This window comes from Corylus avellana, chromosome ca6 (genome assembly GCF_901000735.1).
Source record: "Corylus avellana chromosome ca6, CavTom2PMs-1.0".
Classification (NCBI taxonomy): domain Eukaryota; kingdom Viridiplantae; phylum Streptophyta; class Magnoliopsida; order Fagales; family Betulaceae; genus Corylus; species Corylus avellana.
The window spans coordinates 25484271-25505774 of record NC_081546.1 but is presented as its reverse complement, the minus strand read 5'-3'; the positions used below and the strand labels follow the sequence as shown (position 1 = coordinate 25505774).

The 21504-nt window shown below is 36.7% G+C and overlaps 4 protein-coding genes across 5 annotated transcripts in view; 1 reads left to right on the top strand and 3 right to left on the bottom strand.

The window, feature by feature from the left end:
- LOC132185440 (serine carboxypeptidase-like 18) overlaps nt 1-2173 on the bottom strand; it is a 25690-nt gene extending 23517 nt beyond the window's left edge. The window contains exons 1-2 of the mRNA XM_059599213.1: nt 2040-2173; nt 1886-1983 (exon numbers count right to left, since the gene is read on the bottom strand). Coding sequence (XP_059455196.1) covers nt 1886-1983; nt 2040-2173 — 232 coding nt within the window. The remainder of the gene's footprint in view (nt 1-1885; nt 1984-2039) is intronic.
- A 2434-nt stretch (nt 2174-4607) lies between these two features.
- LOC132184130 (serine carboxypeptidase-like 17) lies at nt 4608-10148 on the bottom strand. 2 transcript variants are annotated; one of them, XM_059597642.1, is made up of 14 exons: nt 9983-10148; nt 9469-9614; nt 8330-8406; nt 8131-8253; nt 7900-8002; nt 7507-7544; nt 7301-7402; nt 7079-7165; nt 6852-6983; nt 6100-6171; nt 5721-5839; nt 5206-5319; nt 4967-5021; nt 4608-4872 (listed from the first exon to the last, which is right to left on the bottom strand). In XM_059597642.1, the coding sequence occupies exons 1-14, from the start codon at nt 10129-10131 to the stop codon at nt 4789-4791; spliced, it is 1401 nt and encodes a 466-aa protein (XP_059453625.1). In that variant the 5' UTR covers nt 10132-10148; the 3' UTR covers nt 4608-4788. The 2 variants fall into 2 exon arrangements, with proteins under 2 accessions (XP_059453625.1, XP_059453626.1); XM_059597643.1 differs by lacking the exon at nt 6100-6171.
- A 3391-nt stretch (nt 10149-13539) lies between these two features.
- On the top strand, nt 13540-14651 carry LOC132184936 (peroxidase 65-like). The gene is made up of 2 exons (XM_059598728.1): nt 13540-13844; nt 13918-14651. Exons 1-2 carry the CDS (start codon nt 13565-13567, stop codon nt 14616-14618), a joined length of 981 nt encoding a protein of 326 aa, XP_059454711.1. The 5' UTR covers nt 13540-13564; the 3' UTR covers nt 14619-14651.
- Nucleotides 14652-17252: 2601 nt separating this feature from the next.
- On the bottom strand, nt 17253-18620 carry LOC132184693 (ABC transporter I family member 17-like). Its single transcript, XM_059598419.1, has 4 exons — nt 18473-18620; nt 18051-18383; nt 17782-17969; nt 17253-17665 (listed from the first exon to the last, which is right to left on the bottom strand). The coding sequence occupies exons 1-4, from the start codon at nt 18546-18548 to the stop codon at nt 17414-17416; spliced, it is 849 nt and encodes a 282-aa protein (XP_059454402.1). The 5' UTR covers nt 18549-18620; the 3' UTR covers nt 17253-17413.
- Between the last annotated feature and the right edge of the window lie 2884 nt (nt 18621-21504).

The following is a 21504-nucleotide window of genomic DNA, read 5'->3' as shown; positions in this document are numbered from 1 at the left end:
TTTTCTTTTCAGTCCTAGTCCCAAAACGGCGCCGTTAGTCTTTTAGAGAGGTTTCCAAATTCCCACAAGTGACACAAGTTTCCGAATTTGTGTAATGGTGTTGCCCATGACAGTTAATATTTTGTTTATTATTCATTAATGAATTTTATTTTAATTTGGGTTTGGGTAGGTTTGATGTTTTTTTTTTTTAAGTGATGGCATTTGATGGGATTTCTTTGCCTTTGGTAAAAGCATTTTTCATTAACTAGTTTTGCTAGTCTAATTAGCATTCATTATGTTAATTAGTCCATTTGCTTTGGAAAAATGTAATTTATAATATATAAAAAAAAAAAAAGTTGAAGTGGATCAATATAAAAAAGCTTCAATTTTTAGCCCAAAAAACAAATATTTGGGTCCCAACAAAAAGTATTTGGTCCCTAAAATAACTCATTTTTAATAAGTTATTTTAGCCAAACAAAAAGTATTTGGGCTCTCAAAAGTCAAAAAAACTCATTTTTGATTTTTGGCCCAACAAAATAAATCAATATAAAGCTCTCGGTTAAATCAGTTAACCGGTTTAACCGGACCGTTTAACCGTGTACCGTTTTAACCGAAATTATCGGTTAAAATTCTTATTGGTTCGGTATCGGTTAATAAACCGTTTAACTGAAAATTATCGGTTAATAACCGATAAGGTCCTTAACCGGACCGTTTTGACCGATACCCAGGCCTAGCTTTGGGCTGGTGGGTTTGACACCCTAGACGGTATAAAGTAGGTGGGAATGAAACCCTAAATTATGGCTGACAATTTTTGACATGACTCACAAATTCGATGTAAAATTAGAGAGTTAGGGTTTGACATAAATGGGTTCACCCGTTTATAAAATTATATATATTTTTTATATAGTAAATATATGTTGAAACGGGTTAAACGGAATGTGTTCGAGTCGAAATTGGTTAAATGAGTTGTGTTGGGTTAGGTGAAACGAGTTAAACAAGTCGTGTTTGGGTCTAAATGGGTCAAATGGGCCAACCCGTTTGTAACTCGTTTATTAAACAGGTCAAGCATGTCATATTTGGGTTTAAGAGTGTAACCTATATAGCCAAACTGGTTGTGTTCAGTTTTACCCTTATCGGGTTGGCGGGTCAAATGGGTCAACTCAAACCCAACCCACCAACCCATTTTTCCAATTCTACCCTAAATTGTGAGGAGTAAGTGGGCTTGATACCCAAGACTATTTGGGGCTGGTGGCCCCACAGCCTTCTCTTAGATAGTTAGAGCACATATTTAGCTAAAATTTAGCTAATAAATACATTTTTTCTATTTTAGCTATCATTTTTTTCAAATCACCTACATCTGGCTCAATATTTTAGCTATTCACTTTCACTTTTTTATTTAAAATATTATTTGTTTATCTACTTTTCCTATTCTTAAAGAAGAAAGAGGGCAAGATTACTTTTATTATTAATATAAATAAATATTTGTTGAATTACAGTGCTCAGCAAAGATCAACAAATCCTTAATTATTTTATTGAGCCAGATGTAGAGCATATTTTGTTACATTGCTAGTTAAAATAGCCAAAAAGCTATTTTGTTGAGGCCAATGTGAATGCTCTTGGATTGCTAGAGTTTTTGTAAAATTTGGGTTGCCTAATTGTGGGGAATCCTTAACTATCTAGATAAAGATCTTGAGTTTGACTTATAGTTTCATAGTTTACCTCTCATTTAAGTTAAATAATTTACGCGTTTGGTCAGTTCTTGTTTTTTTGGAAGTCTGACAATACTAGGAACTAATATGGTAATCTAATATATTAATTAAATAATTAAATATACACTCTAAGCATCTCTAAAAGAATAGTCAAATCCCTAATAATAGTCAAATTTGACTATTATGTGTGTTTTTTCGTCTCCAAATCAGGACAGGGTCAAGCGCAGAATTCCTCTGAGATTCAACAAAATAGTAGAAAAGCTGCGCTGTCTCGTTCTCCCCTACACCAATATATCTACAATCCCAAAAAATCCAATTTGAGCAACAAATCAACTCAAATCTCAGAGAAGCTCACCAGTTTCAAGCGTGAACGGAAGGTCGCCAGAATATCCCAGTCGGGTGGTGACGATGTTTGAGGTAGAGGTGGCTATGGCTAAGAAAGCCGATAGAAGAAGTAGACAGAAAACTCCTGGAAGTTTTTGCATGGTTGTTTTTGTTGCCATATTGAAATGCCAAATCTTTGTTGGGCTGACATAAAATTGCAGAAGATCCCCAGAAGTTGGTTGGGATCCCGGAGGTTGGGTATATATATTATTTTTTAGCATCTTTTTTGGTGCTAACTGTAAGTCCTCTGGAGATCCGACATGGCTACCAACCCTTTGGGAGACGGGGAATGGTCAACTAATAAATAAAAGAATTGTAGCTCGCTCTGTTTTTTGTTTTTTGTATTCTAGCCAAATTCCTTCTTCTTATTTATATATGATTTTCATATAGGATCTGACTTTTTTTGTTTTTGTTTTTAATATTAAAGTAATCCTCTCTGCTAGGGTTTCATCTCTAGCAGAGAGAGCAATCGGAGGGGGAGTGTTCTCCCCCTCCCCCGCCCCTGTCGGAGGGGAAGATTATTTTTTAATATCAAATATTCTAACAATAATTATCCTGAAAATGAGGAAATTTATATTATTGGGTTGTTGTTAGATGATTATATATATGATTAACAATAATCGTTCTCCGAATTCGGGTTTTACTCCAAAATTCTTGTAGAATTTGTCTTGTCTTGTGCAGATTCTGAGTACTCTACTTCATCCCCCCATCTCCCAACTGAACTTCAAGAATTTTGAATGAGCGGTAGGCGAACATTTATTGGTTGGATACTTGCATCTAATTGGGAGCATGAGACATTTTACCTAGAGTTCAAAATTGTCGAGACAAAAATAAATAAATAAATCAAGAATTATTGAAAAAAAAAAAAAAAAATTATTTGTTTGAAGGTCGACAAAATTCAAGTTGGAGCGAGAAACAAGACTCAATAGACACTATTACTTGTTATAAACAAAACGACAGCAAAATCATAAACGGCGTTCGTGCATTTTGAAAGAGAGAGACCTATTATGAGTAATTTTATAAATCTCTATTGTGTTCATCTTAAGTCCCTCTAAGAATGATGTGGTTATTAAAATTACAATTTGATTAAAATTCAATAGTAATTTTAATAACCACATCATTCTTAGATTGATTCAAAAAAGACACAAGATGAACTTTTAAGATTACTCGCAAATTATACATTCTCTCCACATTATTTTTGTCTTTTTAATTTTTTAATCATGATGAAAAAAAAAAAAATCATTTATCGGTAAAAGTGAACCAAGGGCTTTTTTTATTTTTTATTTTTATTTTGGAGCTTGTCTTTTTCTTTGTTTTTATGTGCCTCTCTCTTCTGCTTCTGCATACTGCATACACATAGGACAAGTAAATTAACAACTAATATAAAACATAGAAACTTTCTCTTTTTCCCCTCCCCTATATATATATATATGAAAATTAACATAAAAATTGAACTACTTTGAATGCCAAGACTAAAGTGTTGCAAACTACATTCATCCTACCACACTTTGTGCAGGTCGCTTCACATGAATCTGAGCAAAGCATTTGTTTATATATATATATATATTGATGTTGAATATTGTGAGAAATTGTACATGAACAGTGTTTAAAGGAAAATTGACATGCTCACGTGAATGACAAACAACTTTCTTTCCATGTTTTGTTTTTTTGCACATTCGGTAAATAAGTAAGGGTAATTACCTTTTATCCTCAGAAACTATAGAGTCTTGACACTTTTTTTCTATGAACTACCAACTATGACACATGACCATTTCAAATTACCATCTTATGACAAAAAGCCTCATTCTGTCAGTCAAAAGGGTTAAAATTGATGGTCAACGTTCATGTGTAAGTCATGTGCCATTTTAAATTTTTTTCTTCCACTTTTGCCCTCACTTCAAACAAATAAAGTTAATATGTTTAGGAGGGTATAAGCGTCATTTTCTCGGTTTGAAGTGAGGGCAAAAGTAAAAGAAAAAAATTTAAAATAACACATGACTTGCACATGACCGTTGGCCGTCAATTTTAGCCCATTTGACTAACAGAAATGGGTCTTTTTGTCATAAAATGATAGTTTGATGGGGTCAAGTGCCATAATTGGTAGTTCATGAAAAAATATGTCAAGGCGCTATAGCTCATGGGAGTAAAAGGTAATTACCCCAAATAAATAAACATGTAAAGCAAGGGCATTTATACCAAAGACTTGTAGTTGTTAGTCAAAAAAGAGAAATGTTGGTGGATAAGTTTCTAGATTATACTACTTATTACAAAAAAGAGAAATCTTTGGTTTTGGCAGTTTCATCATTTGGGTTTGAAGTTTCTCCGTTGGTTTTTGACGAATTGTCCTTAAGCTCCTTCTACTGATAACAATGGTGACACTAGTTAAACTACTGGATACCAAGAAAATGCAAATCAGCTACAGCCCACAGCCCATGTGACGAAGGAGAAAAACAGAACAATAGCATAAAATAGAAATCTGCTGGAAAAATGGCAATCTCAGAGAAATCCATCTCAAACAACATCATAAATTGGAATACTTTCATTAATGGAGTTTGACTTAAACTAGCTAGAACTGAACAATAAATAAAACAACTAAAAGATAGGAATAAGGAAAAGATAACACTAAGTGAGATAAAAGTGAGACTTTTAAGAGTGTCTTTGTTCTGCAATCACTTTTTAAGTGGCAAATAACCAAATAAATTTGGATGAATCACACCTAAAGAGGGAAATAAGCCATCCATCTATCTATCATGGCAGCACACTCCTTGATCTTGTTTGATGCAGCCAAGTGGGCTCCTCCCTGAACAAGGAAAAAGAATATGTCAAACTTAGTTTAGGTTTGCACTTGTAGACATGATTTAGATTTGAGCAACCAAGGGGAGGATTTTTATTGCCTTCACAGTCGCATATATCAAAGTGAATTTATCATTAAACAACTTCTTTGTGTACCTGCAAGTCCATGACAAATACAACATATTTCAGGCTACTTATGTCAATCCCAAAAGCTTAAACTTATAGAAAAGAGCAAATTTCATTTGCTTTGATACCACATTAAATCACTACTTATTTCAAAAGCTTGAGCTGATAAAAAGGGTAAGGGGGGATTATGAGGGATTAGCAACTCGAAACCCACCCTGCAGTTTGACCATCAACAGACCATACTCTCCAGCTTTCATCAACGGTCAAATTGAGAGACCTTATCCATTCTTGTGTGCCAATGTTTGGAACAGACATGTCATGATCACCACTGTTGAAATCAAAGCATTGTGTTAGCCAGAAATATTGTTGCTAACTTAGCTTTTGCTTGTACTGATTCCTGCAGATATATAACTGAAATTTCCCCAGAACAAAAAAAGTAAACAAGCACAAATAAAGATGAAAAAGGTTTCAACTTTTTCTTTCCGTGTGAAGAACTCCCTAAGATCTGTGAAAATAGGTTATACTTAGAGTCAAAAACATTTTAAAGAGTTTTCATGTTCAAAAGTTGCTGAGTCTATTGCCTTAGATATTAAGAAATGAAGCCAATTTTGATCTGCTTAATGACTAAAACATTTTGTCAATTCTGCATATTATTGAAAAGTTTGACTGCATTTTTTTTCAAGGCATGTCACCATGAACAAGGAAAATCGAGAGCTGCTAAGATTTTACCTGTATATGAGAGCTCTTAGGTCAGCGTTGGTGAGATTTTGATGATAATCAACAACACTGGTGACTGTCTGAGTATAAGCTAAGGTGGAATTACAGTATTGCCAAAAGGTTTTTGTCCCCTGCGAAAACAGAAATTTCTTCGATCGTAATTATATGTTTTCACGGGATATTACAAAAGAGATGCTATTTAGTAAACTGATATATAAATGTCGTATAGCATGACGTGACAGTGTAAATCAGCAATTAATTTTTCTTTTTAGAAGCCATTGTTGATCTAAAAACTGATTTTTATTACTGCGTTATCCGAATTATATAGCAGTAGTATATCTGTATACTAAATAATATTACTCATTTTTTATATATGATATAACGCGGATACCTTTCGAACACCAAGAGCTTCTTGGACAACTTTCTTATTCGCCCACACGTAGCAGAGCATGTTGTCATAACTCTGATAAAAGTTGAACCATTATGTTAGTTTCTTGGGGAAAATGCAGTTTACCCTCTTGAAATTTTAGGAATTTTTTAATTTTAACCCTAAAGTTCAAAAAATGGCAATCTACCCCCCTGAAGTTTCAAAAATTGGCAATTTAAACCCTCCATTTAATTTTTCCGTCAAAATAGACGAAAATCTATGAAATTACATCATTACCCTCACGCTTTTTTAAAAAAATTTCCGTCAAATTTAACGGAAAAATTAAACAGAAGGTTTAAATTGCCAATTTTTGAAATTTCAGGGGGGTAGATTGCCAATTTTTGAACTTTAGGATTAAAATTAAAAAACTCTTGAAACTTCAGGAGGGTAAACTGAATTTTTCCCTAGTTTCTTCAACTTCTTTCAAATGAAATAATATTGCTTGTTGATACAATATCCCACACATAATTCATCCAAAAAAAAAAAAAAAAAATTCCACACATAGAGAGACTAGTTTGGCTTATCTCGGGTGTAACAGTTACTGGAGATCATCCTGCATAAAAATTAAAAGTGAAGATTGCCTCCATTAAAAAGAGAATTGGAGTTCTCCCTCAATCTTACAATTTTCACTGTTAATTTTTGAACAAAAAATTTCCAGTGACTTTTTCACTCGAGGTAGGGCCAAACGAGAGAGAGAGAGAGAGAGAGGTGTTTACCCGACACCACAAGGCAGAGCTAGACTTTTCTGAGAGATATCTTTGGACCAACTCTACGTCTTCATTTGGTTCTGGGGATACACTGACACAATTTGGCTCCAAAATGTTTAGTGGGTTTATGTTGCCTATCAGCTGCAAATTGAAATGATCACCCAATTGTCAGTGCTTATTAGAAGTTTTGATGATGAAATACCTCTAAAAAAAGACAATATATTTGATCTTCTAACCTTGTCGATAGCATCAATGTCTGAGGAGCATTGATAATTGTCAGAATCTACATTAACATAATTGCCGTTGCAACTCGTTTTTGCTGACTACAAATTATAAAATGTAAAGGAGTTTAGAATCAAATACATTTACCAGAAGAAGTCTATTAGAGCTAAGAAAATTTGTACCAAAAATTTAGTAGAATAAAACAAGAAGAAAATACTTGTTAAAAGCCAAATTACCTCATAGAGTTGATCTGATATGAGAGTCAACCTATGGGCATATGGGATTTTTGCATTGGTGTCAATGAATGAATCTGTCGCTGGACCTCCAATCACATAGCCCTGATAAAAGTTGAACAATATTTAAGCAACCCAACTTTGAAAATTCAGAATTATAATATGCTTACACTATATTTTGATTGAGAAAATATAGTTAGTTCCTCTACCTTTAGATTAATCATTGGCACACTTCCAGCTTCGTTTCCTGCAACACCATTATCAAATCAAATGCCAATTTTAAAGCTGTACTTAGCAAATTCTAGAACGGGTTATTACAACTTTTATTACAAGTTTCTTACAACTTGTGTAATGCTTATCACGCCAGCTACTAAATAATTACATTTTATTGTGACTGAAATAGGTAGTATCACGTGAACTACCACGTCAGTTTGTAAGTCCACACGACACTCATCACGTCAGCCGTTAAACTATTAAATTTGTTTGTGGTTGACATGACAGGTTACATGAATTACCACGTCATGCTAATTGGTTTAAAACAAAAAGATTAAAGAGAAGATGCTCAGTTAAGTAAGTTTTGGGTTGCAATTAACTTATATTACCTATCACTATCTTTTGCACAACCATCGGAACAATCAAGCAACCGTAGGATTCACCAACAACATATAAATCATTTTTCAGAAACTGAGGGTATTCTCTCAGCCACTGCGAGCATATATGAAATTTGAAATTAGTTAAACAAATTTAAACACATGAACCACTGCATAAAATTTGAAATACCAAACATATGCTAGCTCTTAACGAATCTATTATTTTTCCACATTGTCTCGCACCTTTTGAAGAAATTCGTAGACTTGTGCCACATGTTTATAGTCGTCCATAATATAGCCGTTATAACTTTCTGAATAAGAGAACCCAGTACCAACGGGTGCATCCAAATATATGATGTTGAGGCCCTGAAAATCATAATAATCACATTTCATTAAAATGAAAAATAAATAAATAAATCTAAAGTAGTTGTCATGAAAACACCTGCGTCCATGCCCATGGGTTATCATGAAGTGTTGGTAGGCTTCCATTGTAATCTCCAATCTTGAAAGCTAAAGGGCCTACATAATAGTTAGGTATAAAATGAAAATTAGGCTGCTTGTTTATGTTCAACTATTATTTAAAGGATTAAATTTATTATTTTCTACTAACTTAAACTTTTATGGATAATTAATATTTAGTAGCTTTTACAAATTTTACAGAAATTAGGACAACTTAATAGATGAGAAATGCTAGAATGCAATCATTTTTGCACATTTGGTTCCTCAAAAGCTGATGTGACATGCCACTTTTATTATTTTATTATTAAAAATTTTTATTTTTTAAATCAAAATTAAAACAATAAAAAACTAAAAAGAGGTTGCAAGGGGTGGCCAACCACCCCAGTTCTGGCTAGGGGTGACTTCGCCATTGGGGTGGTCCAACCCCCAAGGGCCATGGGGTGGCTTCGGCCACCTCCAACCACCCATTGACGGTGGCTGAATGGCCGAACCACCCCCAAGGGCTAAATCAAAAAAAAAATAATAATAATTTCTTTTGGCTCTTTGGGGTGGCCAGACCACCCCCAAGGGCCTAAGGATGGCTTCGGCCACCCTAGACGAAGCCACCCCTAGCTAGAACTGGGGTGGCCGGACACGAAGCCACCCCTAGTTTTTTTATTGTTTTAATTTTGATTTAAAAATTCAAAAAAATTTAATAATAAAAGCGGTCTGCCACATCAGCTTTTGATGGGCTAAAAGTAGGGAAATGATTACATTTTAGCATTTCCCTTAATGAGTAATGATAAACACATGCACGCCAGCGTTGTGTTTATCATTATCCTCCCTTAATAGATTAGAGTTGTGGGGCCCACTTGCTTCATTGCACTTGATACTTTAGACTACTTAGGGCAAGTGGACCCCACTGTCCCTCTATTACTGCTCGAATTCTACAAAAATTTGAGCTACCTAACTATAAGGAATCTTCATCCATAAGAACAACTGAATAACCGCTTAAGCAGGTTGCGGTTAGCAGTTTTAAAAATTGATCAAAGCGGTTAATAATCATATAAAACAGGTAATCAAATTTATATAATATACGTATATACCCATTTTCCCTAAAATGAATAAAAATGAAAAGCATACCAGTCTCAAACATTAAACTGTCGAGACCAGAGCAACCGGGGCCTGCAGGGATCAAAATCAGGAGAGGGTCTCGCGAAGGACTCCTTTGAGATTCAACAAAGTAGTAGAAAAGCTGCACCGTCTCGTTCTCTCCTACACCAATATATCTACGATCCCCAAAATTTCAACACAACACAAAAGCCATTGACAATTTTTTAAGATAATAAAATTTTAAACAACCTGTTGGAAAGAGAGCACAAAGTTTTTTAAATCTTCCACACAGAAACAAATGTTTTTTGTTTTTAACCGTCTAACCTTCTATTCAGGCAGGTGAATTTCATATGGACCCAAACAGTTTGGGCAGGGAAATTGCAGTGGATCCTTATCGAAGAATCTCTAGTAATTGTGACACAACCCATATGAAATTCACCTGTGTAGTGGTAATTTATAGTAATTTGAACAACAAATTACTAAAATACCTAACACAAAAATATCCGTAAAATTATTCTTAGTAAAAAAAAAAGGAATTACTGACCCGGTTTCAAGCTTGAAGGGAAGCTTGCCGGAGTATCCCGGTAGGGTGGTGATGATCTTTGAGGTGGCTACGACTAAGAAAGCCGATAGAAGAAGTAGAATTAAACCCATCCAGCAAGGTTGAAGCAAAACTCTTGTTTTTTTTGCCATATTAATTTTATGGCGCACCAAAAGAGGAAATATATATAATTGCAGAAATATTAATTCCAGAAGTTGAATTGGGATTCCCTGAAGTTAGCTAAACTACACCATACATATATATTATTTGAGCATCATTATTGGGTAGTTGCTAACGGTAAGTCTATCGAAGAATAGTACAACGGTCTTTTTCTTTCTGGTCCTTTTTGGCAGAGGTCATTGGTGGTTTATATTATTTCTCAAAAAATTAAACTTTTCAAAATTTTTAAAATTTATTTGGAATTGCAATTACAATAAGTATGTTTTTAAAAATTATGTATTTGAAATTGTTACTTTTTAAAATTGTATAAGCATTTAATAAAAAGAAATGCTAGGTGTTCTTCTAGTGTTTTTTCGGTGATTTTAAATGCCACATCACAGTTGAAACTTGAAAAGATACCAAAAGAACACTAGAAGAACATCTACCATTTTCCTTTAATAAAACATGTTAAAAAGTTTTTTTTTTTTTTTTTATCAAATATTTATTATACGAACTTTTATTGGTTGGATACTTGCAACTTGGGAGCATGAGATATTAATTTTACCAAGAGTTCAAAATTGTCTAGACAAAATAAATTAAAAAATAAAAAAATAAAAATTGAAAATTATTTCTTTATAGGTCAACAAAATTCAAGTTGGAAAAAAAAAATTATTTACTTTAACACTATTTATGAATCTGAAACTACTTTTACAGTTATTTTTAACGTGAATATAGGCCTTGTTTAGCAAAGAATTTGTTTTTGTATTGAAAAGTGGAAAAATTTATTTTATAGTTTTTATTTAAATAATAGTAAATAATATTGACCAGTCTAGACAATATATATATATATATATATATATATATATTGTGAGAAAATTGTACATGAACAGTGTTAAAGGAAATTTGTCTGGCTCACGTGAATGAGAAATAGCTTTCTTTCCATGCTTTTTTTTGTTATTTTTGTCCTGAATGAGTTGAGAAATGTTAGGGAGTTAAACAAATAAATTCAAAAAAATATTAAAATTGATGTGACAGATCATAAGTCGCAAACAAATGAAAAAAAATTATAATTTTTTTTAATTTAAAAACTCTTATCACGTCAATTTAAAAAAATTTATGAATTCATTTGTATGGTTTTTTAATACTTCTCATACAAGTTATCAAACATTATGTAAATAAGCATGTAAAGCAAGGGCATTTATACCAACGACTCGTACTTGTTGGTCAAAAGAGAGAAATGTTGGTGGACAAGTTTCCAGATTAGACTACCAAAAAAGTAAAAAAAAAAAAAAAAAAAGGTTTCCACGGCAACTCGCCACATATGTCTTTCCAAACTCATCTACCCATACAGAAATGCGCGCAGTTATGAAAGCAGATAACGGAGGGACCAGGTTTATCAGCTCAAGACCTCCCCTAAGGCTCAGGAGAAGGAAAACAATGGAGTTTAAAGCTTGTTTGGAATTATGTTTAAAAAAAAAGAGTTTTTAAGTTAAAAAGAGCTTTTGAGTAAAAGTTTCATTTTTAAATTTTTGTCAAAAGTGCATTTTAATCATTTTTAGGCTTTTTAGATCTTTAAAAATGCTTTTACTTTTTTTTACCAAACGCGTATTTTTTTCTTCAAACGAACTTTTTGAGTGTTAAAAGCACTTTTAGGCCTTTAAACATAATCTCAAACAGGCCTCTAGAATATAATTGTTAATTTTGAACAAATTTTTTTGGACAATTATGCCCTCTTAAGTACACTAAATGGACCTCTTTATCAAATCAAAAGGAAAGGCCATCCATGGTGGCCGAGTCTAGAGCCTAGACAGGCCCAAGGGGCCTACACCCATCCGATCGAAACGCTCAACAAAGAAAATTTTTATGGTTGGACCAAGAGAATTAAGAGAACCCTCAAAGGACGAGGTTAACCAGCCCAAGACCTCGCCTAAGGCCCGAGAGGTGGTCAGAAGGAAAGGCCACCCATGATGACCAGCCTAGAGCCCATATGGGTCAATACACCTCCAACTAGTCATTTTCTTATCTTCCTTAGAGTACTAGCAACAACTTTCCTCTAATTTTTCTTAAGTTTAGGACACAAAACTACTTTTTGCTTTCTAATGAAAATATATTTCGCACCAACTTTCATTACCTTTCCCTATACCAATAAAATATTATTTCTTTACAAAATACAAGTTTTCAACCTATTTTCACTTTTTTCACAAAATCTCAACACAATCCCGATAAAAAGATAAAAGAGGAGAGAGGAAAGAGAAATATTTATATTAAAATAATATATAAGGAACCACTTTTGGTTCCCTACGCATTGAGAAACACTGTAGCAACTCTTAAAGATTGGTTAAATGTAAAAAATCTGATGTAAGCAGGTTTTTGTGATTTTTTTGAAATTTTTTCTAAACATAAAGGAATGGAATGACATATAGGGCATTTGGCCATTTGCGGCTAGTGCTCTTAGGGTTGTAGTCTAGCAGAGGCCTAACGCATGTGTCCTCCTCTAAATAACACAATCTATTAATGACAATTTTTAACACGACTTATAAATTTGATACAAATTTAACACGAAATTAATGTAACGCTAGAACCCGGCACATAATTTGGATATTAATTGAATTTGAGGCAAATTTGGGAGTGAAATTTCCTCCTAAACTGATCAATATCTTCACGGGCAAAAATGTAATTCCCTCCCGGTTTTCCTCCGACGGCGTTGCATCTTCATCAGGGAGACAGCTTACAACGCCCACCGCCGTTCCTCCTACGTGCAACCTTTTTGGGCGGTGGGCCACGACGGAGGGCTCTCCGGGTTCTTCTTCTATTTGCTAATTATCCATCTTCGCTCCCTTCTGGGCAGCCAACTCCTTCGTTACTTTCCTATCCGGCGTCGTTCCGCTCGAGGCGGTTCTGCAGAACGAGTTGAGCGACTCCACCGAGTGCTTTGTAAAGGATGTTCAGATCATCCGACAACTCGCCGGTCGGGGCAGTCCCGACCGCCCTGAAACTGAGGCTGTTGGATAACATGAGCGTTACTCTGTTTCCGTTTCCGTTTCCTAGATTTTCCATCCATGGAGTTCAATATAAAATTCAGTCACAGAGAGACCAATTGACAACGCAAAGCCATGCAATTAATGCAAATATAGCATATCCCATCGCTGGTCCAGCGCATTCCACGATCAAAACCACTAAAACCATGCAAATATAGCAGAGCCTCCCCACTCTGTCTCTTCCTCTGGCTCTGTTTCTCTCTCAACACAACAACAACAGCATAACAAATTAACCTTCCCCTGAAACCTCTCCCATCCACAACGCTCACCACATCATTTTTTACTGAAACTTATACTTTACATCCGCTTTCTCTTTCCTCCATCCGTTTAGGAAACGTAGAGGAAGCAGGTGGTCTCCACACCCTTCTTCCTCTCACTTTCTTTCACCATGGCTTTCCCTTTACTTTTCCTCCTCTTCCTCTCCATTCCCTTCTCACAATCCGCCAATCTATCCCTCGATTACTACAACAAAACATGCCCAGACTTGGACAGAATCATACGCGAAGCAGTCACCACCAAACAAATCTCCAACCCCACCACCGCCGCAGGCATCCTCCGTGCCTTCTTCCACGATTGTGTGGTTGACGGCTGCGACGCCTCCGTCCTCATCTCCTCTAATTCCTTCAACAAGGCCGAGCGCGACGCTGATCTCAACCTCTCCCTTTCAGGTTGTTAAAATATTGATTAAGTTACCTTTATATTTTATTCTACATCTAAAATTTTAGTTCCGTCCCTGCACAGGTGATGCGTTTGATCTCATTGTTCGAGTGAAGACCGCCCTCGAGCTTGCTTGCCCCGGCATCGTCTCGTGCGCCGACATCCTTGCTCAAGCTACACGCGACCTTGTCACCATGGTCGGCGGCCCTTACTACAAAGTCCTTCTGGGGCGGAAAGATGGCCTTGAGTCGAAAGCAGAACGTGTAGAAGGAAACATTCCAAGACCGACCATGTCCATTAACCAAATCATCAAAATGTTCATGTCAAAAGGGTTTACAGTACAAGAAATGGTTGCTCTAACGGGATCACACACCATTGGATTCAGTCACTGCAAGGAATTCTCCGACAGGATTTTCCATTACAACGAGACCCTGCCGACCGACCCGGAAATGTATTCAAAGTTTGCAGAGGCGTTGAAGAAGACTTGTGCAAACTACACCAAAGACAACTCGATGTCTGCTTTCAACGACGTGATGACACCTGGCAAGTTCGACAACATGTACTTCCAGAATCTTCAGAGGGGATTGGGGCTCCTGGCTTCCGACCATGCACTTGTTAAGCACCGTAAGACGAAGCCAATCGTCGATTTGTATGCTTCGAACCAAACGGCCTTCTTTGAGGAATTTTCACAAGCCATGGAGAAGCTTAGCGTTTATGGTGTCAAGACCGATCTGGAGGGAGAGGTGAGGCGCAAGTGCGACGCGTTCAACACTCTCAAGACATAGAAATTGTGTTCTTGTTTCGATAATTTAATTCATAAAGTTTCTTTTAACTTCATTTTTCTTCTGTTTTCGATCGAAAGATTGTTTCTGATGATGGTGATATGATGATCCAGTTGACGTACGTACGTGCTTCATGATGATTATTATGACACGTTTATTGACCATATAATATTTCCTATAGAAGTTTTTGTATTTTTGTATTTTATTTTTTATTTTTATATGAATGTTCTATTGTTTAAGATTTTGAATGATGAAAGAAGAGACATGATTTTTTTCCTCTTCATCTGGAAAGGAAGGTGTGTTTGTTGATATTGTAATTTAATTTCAATGACTATATAATTTAAATCTCTCCCTCTCTTTTGGAGGGCAATAAGAAACTAACATTTACCCTTAAAACATGTGATTTCTACGTACATTTTTAATAGAGCATGTAACGTGCATCTGTCTTTAAATAACGTAAGTCTCACGTGTTCAATTCACCTCAATTAAATTGAGTTAAAGAAATTTTTTTGACCTTATTTAAGGGTCCCACGGCTTGCGATTAAGGTAATGCTTAAGGGCATCATAAGTTAGGCCCGTAAAGATATTGATAAGTTTATGAGGAAATTTCACTCCCAAATTTGCCGATAAATAAATACGAAGAGTAGAGTTACTCAATTATTTTATATTATCTTCTTGTATAACTCCGTGATATATGGATACTGTTTGTTAAAATATTAAAATAAAGTAAACAATACAAAAAAAACAAAAGGGAAAGGGAGAGGGAGAGGAGTAATGCTATAAATCATTTTTGTGTCACTTTTGTGTCTCTCCAAAAATGATGTGACTCTTAAAATCACCATTGGGCTTGTGATTGATTATTATTACATTTTGATCGAATGATACGTAATTTTAAGAGCCATATCATTCTTAGAGAGACCTAAGCGATACTTGTAAAATTACTTGAGGGGGAGAGAGAGATTTAAAATAATTAAGAGGTCTAAATTTGCCGTAACTAATGCCTAATAGGGCATATTGGAAGTGCTTTTTTGTGCTTCCTAAAGCTAAAATCTCTGTATTTTCTGAAAAGTAGTAGGAGAACGCCAGCTAAATGATGCCTTCCCTTTTTGGTTACTTTCTGTGCAGATTAGCCAGTGAAAACTGAACGCTTGACGACACTATATCTTAGTTTGTAAGGATTTTGACAAGTGCATTTTGTATTTGCGTTGAGGATTTGGTTTTACCCATTTCCTTGTTATTACTAATTAGCATGAGTAATGCCTTTGTATGAGGAGATGTCTATTGAGTCTGATAGCCGAGTTGCAAGTGTATGATCAGAAAATTTAGTCAAAATATGCGTCAGTCTGCACTCTTTTTCAGTTCCATGTTTCTAAATTTTTTGTACTTCTTTCTAACCAATTTCTGTTCTTAATTACCAAAACATGTTCCCTTTACATCCTCGTTCATTTACATTTGTTAAAATCTAGATGACAAGGGATGATTACCTTCCTGCCAATTGTATAATCAAGATTCATTTGATTGTCTAGGGAGAAACAATATCAAACATTGCTGCTTACTTTGACGAAATTTCATTCATTAGGTTTGTAACAAGGGCAATGAATCAATTAAGCACGGTGGATTTTGAGTTCATTGACTGAGAAAGACGTGGAATGTTGGATTTCGATTATAATAACAAGAACAAAGTTTCTTAGCTTGTAGAGTTGTTCCAGGACCTTGCAAGGGCAATGAATAGTTTCCCCCCTTTCTCTTTTCTATGTTCTTATGCCATATTAATTTTCTTTTTTTCCATTTCATGTTGTGGTTTATGTGTTCTACATGGTCCTGATGATTTTTTTTTTTTTTTTCCTTCAATTTCTTCCCCTCTTTGTAGTGACTGGAGTTCATGGAAGGACATTTGGAGTTTGGACGCTTTTAAATTGCACCCTTTGCTTTCTTTGTGCATTTAACCTTGAAAATAAGCCACTTTATTTGGCTACCTTCTTATCATTCATCTATGCCTTTGGTCATTTCTTGACTGAATACCTTATCAGACAATGGCGATTGCAAATCTGACAACTGTTGGCATCTTTGCAGGTATGAATGTTAATGATCAAATTTGCATATTTTTCTATATGTTGTTATACCTTTTTGCTTTGTATTTGGGTTGAAGTTACCTGGTTATTTTCATGTACCTGCTTGTATGCCCTGTTTTGTTTTGTTTCTTTGTTTTTCTTGTTGCTCTGCTTGGTCATAAGCTGGACTCATGGAAAGGGCATAAGCCTCCCTCCCTCTCAAATAATAATAAAATGAAAAGAAAAAGAAAAATCTAAAGAACTTCAGGCTGAAATTTTATTATGCTCATGACCTTTTTTTGCCAATTTTCTGGTTTTCAAGTTTTCATTGACAACAAATCGATTACTGTCTTGCCCTTAAATTTGGAACATTCTTCATCTAACAAACTTATGACCTTAAATCTTCAACTAAATACACTTTCGTTTTTAATCAGGCACGTCGATAATATGAATGCTGTTGCAGTGGAATGTACATCAACCTATCCACCGAAAGCATTCCACTAGGGCAAGTTTGTATGTTGGATCAAGTAGTTGGTTCTAGGAGTGGCAAAAGTAGCATATTATTAACTTCCATTAAAATACCAAGATGTTCTTCAATTGGTGAATTTTCATTATCGAGCAAAGTTTGAGACTTTATTTAATGGTAATGCTATCATGACAACATATGGACAAACTTCAAAGGAATATATATGTGTACAGCACCCAGACATGATCTTCTTTCGAGAAACAAAAAAAAAAAAAAATCAATCAGCTGAGCTCAAGAAATCTTTGTGCCATAGGATGCTTAGCTTCCGAGAGATTATCAGGTTTCAACACTTCAACAATTTCACCTTCCACAAGGAGACAGACAATATCAGCAATCCTCTGGATTTGTTTGATGCTGTGAGAGACAATTATAATTGTCATTCCCTGTTTCTTCTTCAGATTCACAAGGACATCCTCTATGTTCTCCGTCGATATTGGGTCCAAGGCACTTGTTGGCTCGTCCAGCAGCAGAACCTTCAACACAGACCACATCATCAGACTCACATCCTCATCTCTCTCTCTCTCTCTCTCTCTATATATATATATATATATATATGATATATCATAGTGTGAAGAGGGAGGTGGGTTACCTCTGGTTTATTAGCCAGGGTCCTAGCCAGAGCCACCCTTTGAGCTTGACCCACAGAGAGCTCACCGCCAGACTTGGCGGAAAAAGAGGGATCAAGGTCTGCAAGCCTTAGCAACTTGTAAACCTCCTCATCACTTAGCTTCTTCCCTCTCAATTGTGGTCCATATCGTATGTTGTCAGCCACTGTGCCTGAAAAAGAAAAACTCACATCCATGGTAATTTGGTAAAGATAGATATGCATACAGAAATGGTAGTAAACGACAGCGGTACCTTCGAAGAGAGCGGGAAGCTGGAAGAGCATGCCAACCTTCCGGCGAAGGCTGAGCACATCGAGATCGCAAATATCACGGCCGTCCAAAAATACGGTACCCGAAGGTGGCTCCCACAGGCGGTTTAATGCCCTCAACACCGTCGATTTCCCACTCCCGCTTGGCCCAATGATCCCTACGATCACGCCCTTGGGTATGTCCACGTTGATCCCGTTCAGTATCGGAACCCCGGCGTCCGATTTCTTTGTCAGACCACGTATCCGAAATTTCGTTTGGGGTTCATCTGGGCCGGGATCTTCTACGTCCACCACAAATAGGTGCTCCTGCTCCTCATCTGCAGTCAGAGCATGCAAAAAAACAGAATCAGAGATGAGATGAGAGCCGTTGGATTTCATCATACATACTTAGAGAATTTGCACGTACGTAGAGAAGGCGTTTTGTGTGCGTGTGAGAGAGAGATAGAGAGAGGAGAGAGAGACAAGGAAGGTGGAGACTCCATTTTTGGACAGTGTTGGGAAAAGCTTTCCTCAGTTCAGAACAACTGGAGCAAAAAGTGCTTGGCCCAGTTGATGACTTTAAAAGGACGAGAGGATCATTGGTGGATGGTGGTCACTATCACAATCACAATTGTCATAGCTTTTATTATTATTATTATTATTATTATTTAACTTCGGGAAAAGAAAAGGGGGACAAACAAAAAACACAAAAACAAATTACAAGGGAGGATTTTTGCCACTCCTAATTCTTAAAGCTGAAAGGAAATGAGAGTTATCGGAAATGCTTCCAAACACTAAGTGGAAGGCGGCCCATTTTGCAACTGAGTGTGCCCGAGAATTGGCACATCTAGAGACCTTTGAAGCGGTCCAAGAACTGAAACAGGAGAGCTGTTGGCGACAGTCGGCAATCACAGGAGCACAAGGCCAATCCGAGAAGAGGTGACCTTGGTTGATGGCCAAGATAGTGAGGAGGGAGTCGCCTTCCACGATAATAGATGGACAGTTATAAGAAGCTGCCAAGCGGATAGCAAGCAAGGCGACAGAGGCCTCACCAAAAGAAGCTTCAAAGGTGGGTAATTGTTGGGTACAGGCAGTCAAAATCCAACCATAATCACTAATTATAACTGTAGAAGCCACACTGAAGTTAGGACAAACAACAACGTCAAAATTCACTTTAAAAGACCCATGAGGAGGAGGGGACCACTGGAGAGGAGTGCTCTGAGAATCAGCCCATGCCTTTAAATGCTTTTGAATAAAGACAAGAATGGTTTTATGACAAACCTGTGGGTTCGGATAAGCACCACCATAAATAAGACAATTTCTAGCCATCCAAATGTGGTCCATGGTGATAATTAGAGCAGTAAGCTGAAATTCATGGACATAATTTCTGGGGATGCCAAGAAGGGTAAATGGATTAATCACAGTCTTAGCCCATTCTTGCATAGGTAGGTTAGCAAAAGTGGCAGTATTAATAGGCCAAATATAGTATCTCCACACTGCTCTGGCAAAAGGACAATCCATAAAAATATGAGTAAGAGTCTCTGTTGGACCATCACACAAGGGACACAAAAGCTCATCAACGGAAACAGTATGGGAGAACTTGAAAATATTTGATCTGGTGGGGAGAATGTTCCTAACAACTTTTTAGAGAAAATGCTTAAGGCGGTGCTGAATTTTAAGGCTCCACAGAGAGATCCAATCCAGAGGGTTAAGTGGGGTGGAAGAAGGGGCTAAAAGGGAGGAGAAGGATTCATGGGCAGCTTTAATAGTGAAAAGGCCAAAGGAAGAGGAGGTCCAAACAAGACAGTCAGGGATGGGGGTAGGGGAGGGATAGATATGCTTTATGGCTTGGACAGAGAGGGGGAGTGAAGAGATCAAAAAGCAGATCAGTGTTCCAAGATCTATTCCCAAGTAGGATAAGGTCAGAGATGGAAAAATTAGGGAGGGAGGTGAGGTTAAGGTTGGGAGAGGGCTTAAAACCAGGCAAGGATGGGATCCAAGGAGAGTTCCAAACATTCAGAGCAGAGTCCGAATAGGCCACCCGGCAGGCATTTCGAGTAATAATATCTCTATTCTTCAAGATACCCTTCCAAAGCCAAGAATCAGAGGACTTAATAGAAACTGGCAGCAGATCAGTGTTTCTTAAATATTTAGCCATAAGAGATTGGATCCAAAGGGAGTCTACATTGTTGAGAATAGACCAACCAAGCTTGGCCAAAAGAGCCTTGTTAAGAAATTCCATTCGCCTTAAGCCTAGACCACCCAAGCATCTAGGAGCACAAATCTTGTTCCATTCCACAAGGGAGAGGCAATGCTTTTTTTTCATGGGGATAACCCCACCAGAATTTCCTAAGAGAGGAGTCAATGTCGAGCCATATTGCCTTGGGGAGGAGGAACAAGGACATAGTGTAAACAGGGGTGGCATTTGCCACAGACTTGATGAGAGTGGTTCTAGCAGCTTGGGAGAGTAACTTAGCCTTCCAACCAGTAATGCGACTAAGGATATTTGCCTTGATGTCTTCAAAAGCCCTCTTCTTGTTCTTATTCACAAAAAGAGGGAGATCAAGGTATTTTGCTTGGGGGGAAATTTGCTGGAGATTTAGGATAGATTTTATGCTGGAAATGGCATTGTGGTGGCTGTTTGGGCTGAAAAAAATGGAGGATTTATGGAAGTTGATATTCTGGCCAGACCATTGTGAATATGTCGTGAGGCAATCAAGGATAGTGGTAGCTTTAGAGGTGGAGGATTTGGCAAAAATCATGAGATCATCTGCAAAAAGAAGGTGGGAAATGTGGGGAGAATCTCTGGAAATATTAATCCCGTGGATAGAGCCCTGATTTTTAGCCCGGACGATAAGCCGAGAGAGTGCTTCGGAGCCAAGAATAAAAAGGAAAGGGGATAAGGGATCCCCTTGTCTAAGACCTCGCGAAGAGGGGAACATTCCATAGGAGAGCCATCCAGGAGGATGGAAAAAGACGCAGTAGAGATGCACTGCTCCACAAGTTGAAGCCATTTGGGGTTGAAGCCTAGGAGGGAAAAAAAAAATACGAAGCAAGAAACTCCATTCCATATGGTCAAAGGCCTTCTTCATATCAAGCTTAATGGCCATAAGACCCCCATTACCCTTTTTATTTTTCATGGAGTGAAAAATCTCATGAGTAAGAATAAAGTTATCATGAATAGATCTACCTTTAAGAAAAACAGATTAAGTGAGGGAAATGATCTTGTAGAGTAGGGGTTTTAGCCAATTGGCCAGAATCTTAGAAATGACCTTGTAGATGAAATTGGCAAGACTGATAGGGCAGAACTGAGTGACTTTATTAGGGTTGCTGAGATTAGGGATCAAGGCTAGATGAGTATGGTTGAAAGACTTAATAAGACTTAGGGATCAATGCTGATCGACCATTGTCATAGTTGACTTCTCTCTCCTTTCTCTCAAACATACAAGTGTCCACACT

Excerpts from the sequence above, each read along its gene's own strand:
- LOC132184130 (XM_059597642.1), bottom strand. The coding sequence starts at position 10,131 with ATGGCAAAAAAAACAAGAGTTTTGCTTCAACCTTGCTGGATGGGTTTA. Across the intron at positions 8,407-9,468 it reads CAGTTTAATGTTTGAGACTG|GCCCTTTAGCTTTCAAGATT; the intron begins GTATGCTTTTCA and ends ACTATTATGTAG. Across the intron at positions 8,254-8,329 it reads ACCCATGGGCATGGACGCAG|GGCCTCAACATCATATATTT; the intron begins GTGTTTTCATGA and ends TATGATTTTCAG.
- LOC132184693 (XM_059598419.1), bottom strand. The coding sequence starts at position 18,548 with ATGGAGTCTCCACCTTCCTTGTCTCTCTCTCCTCTCTCTATCTCTCTC. Across the intron at positions 18,384-18,472 it reads ACACAAAACGCCTTCTCTAC|ATGAGGAGCAGGAGCACCTA; the intron begins GTACGTGCAAAT and ends CTCTGACTGCAG. Across the intron at positions 17,666-17,781 it reads CCCTGGCTAATAAACCAGAG|GTTCTGCTGCTGGACGAGCC; the intron begins GTAACCCACCTC and ends TCTGTGTTGAAG.
- LOC132184936 (XM_059598728.1), top strand. The coding sequence starts at position 13,565 with ATGGCTTTCCCTTTACTTTTCCTCCTCTTCCTCTCCATTCCCTTCTCA. Across the intron at positions 13,845-13,917 it reads TCTCAACCTCTCCCTTTCAG|GTGATGCGTTTGATCTCATT; the intron begins GTTGTTAAAATA and ends GTCCCTGCACAG.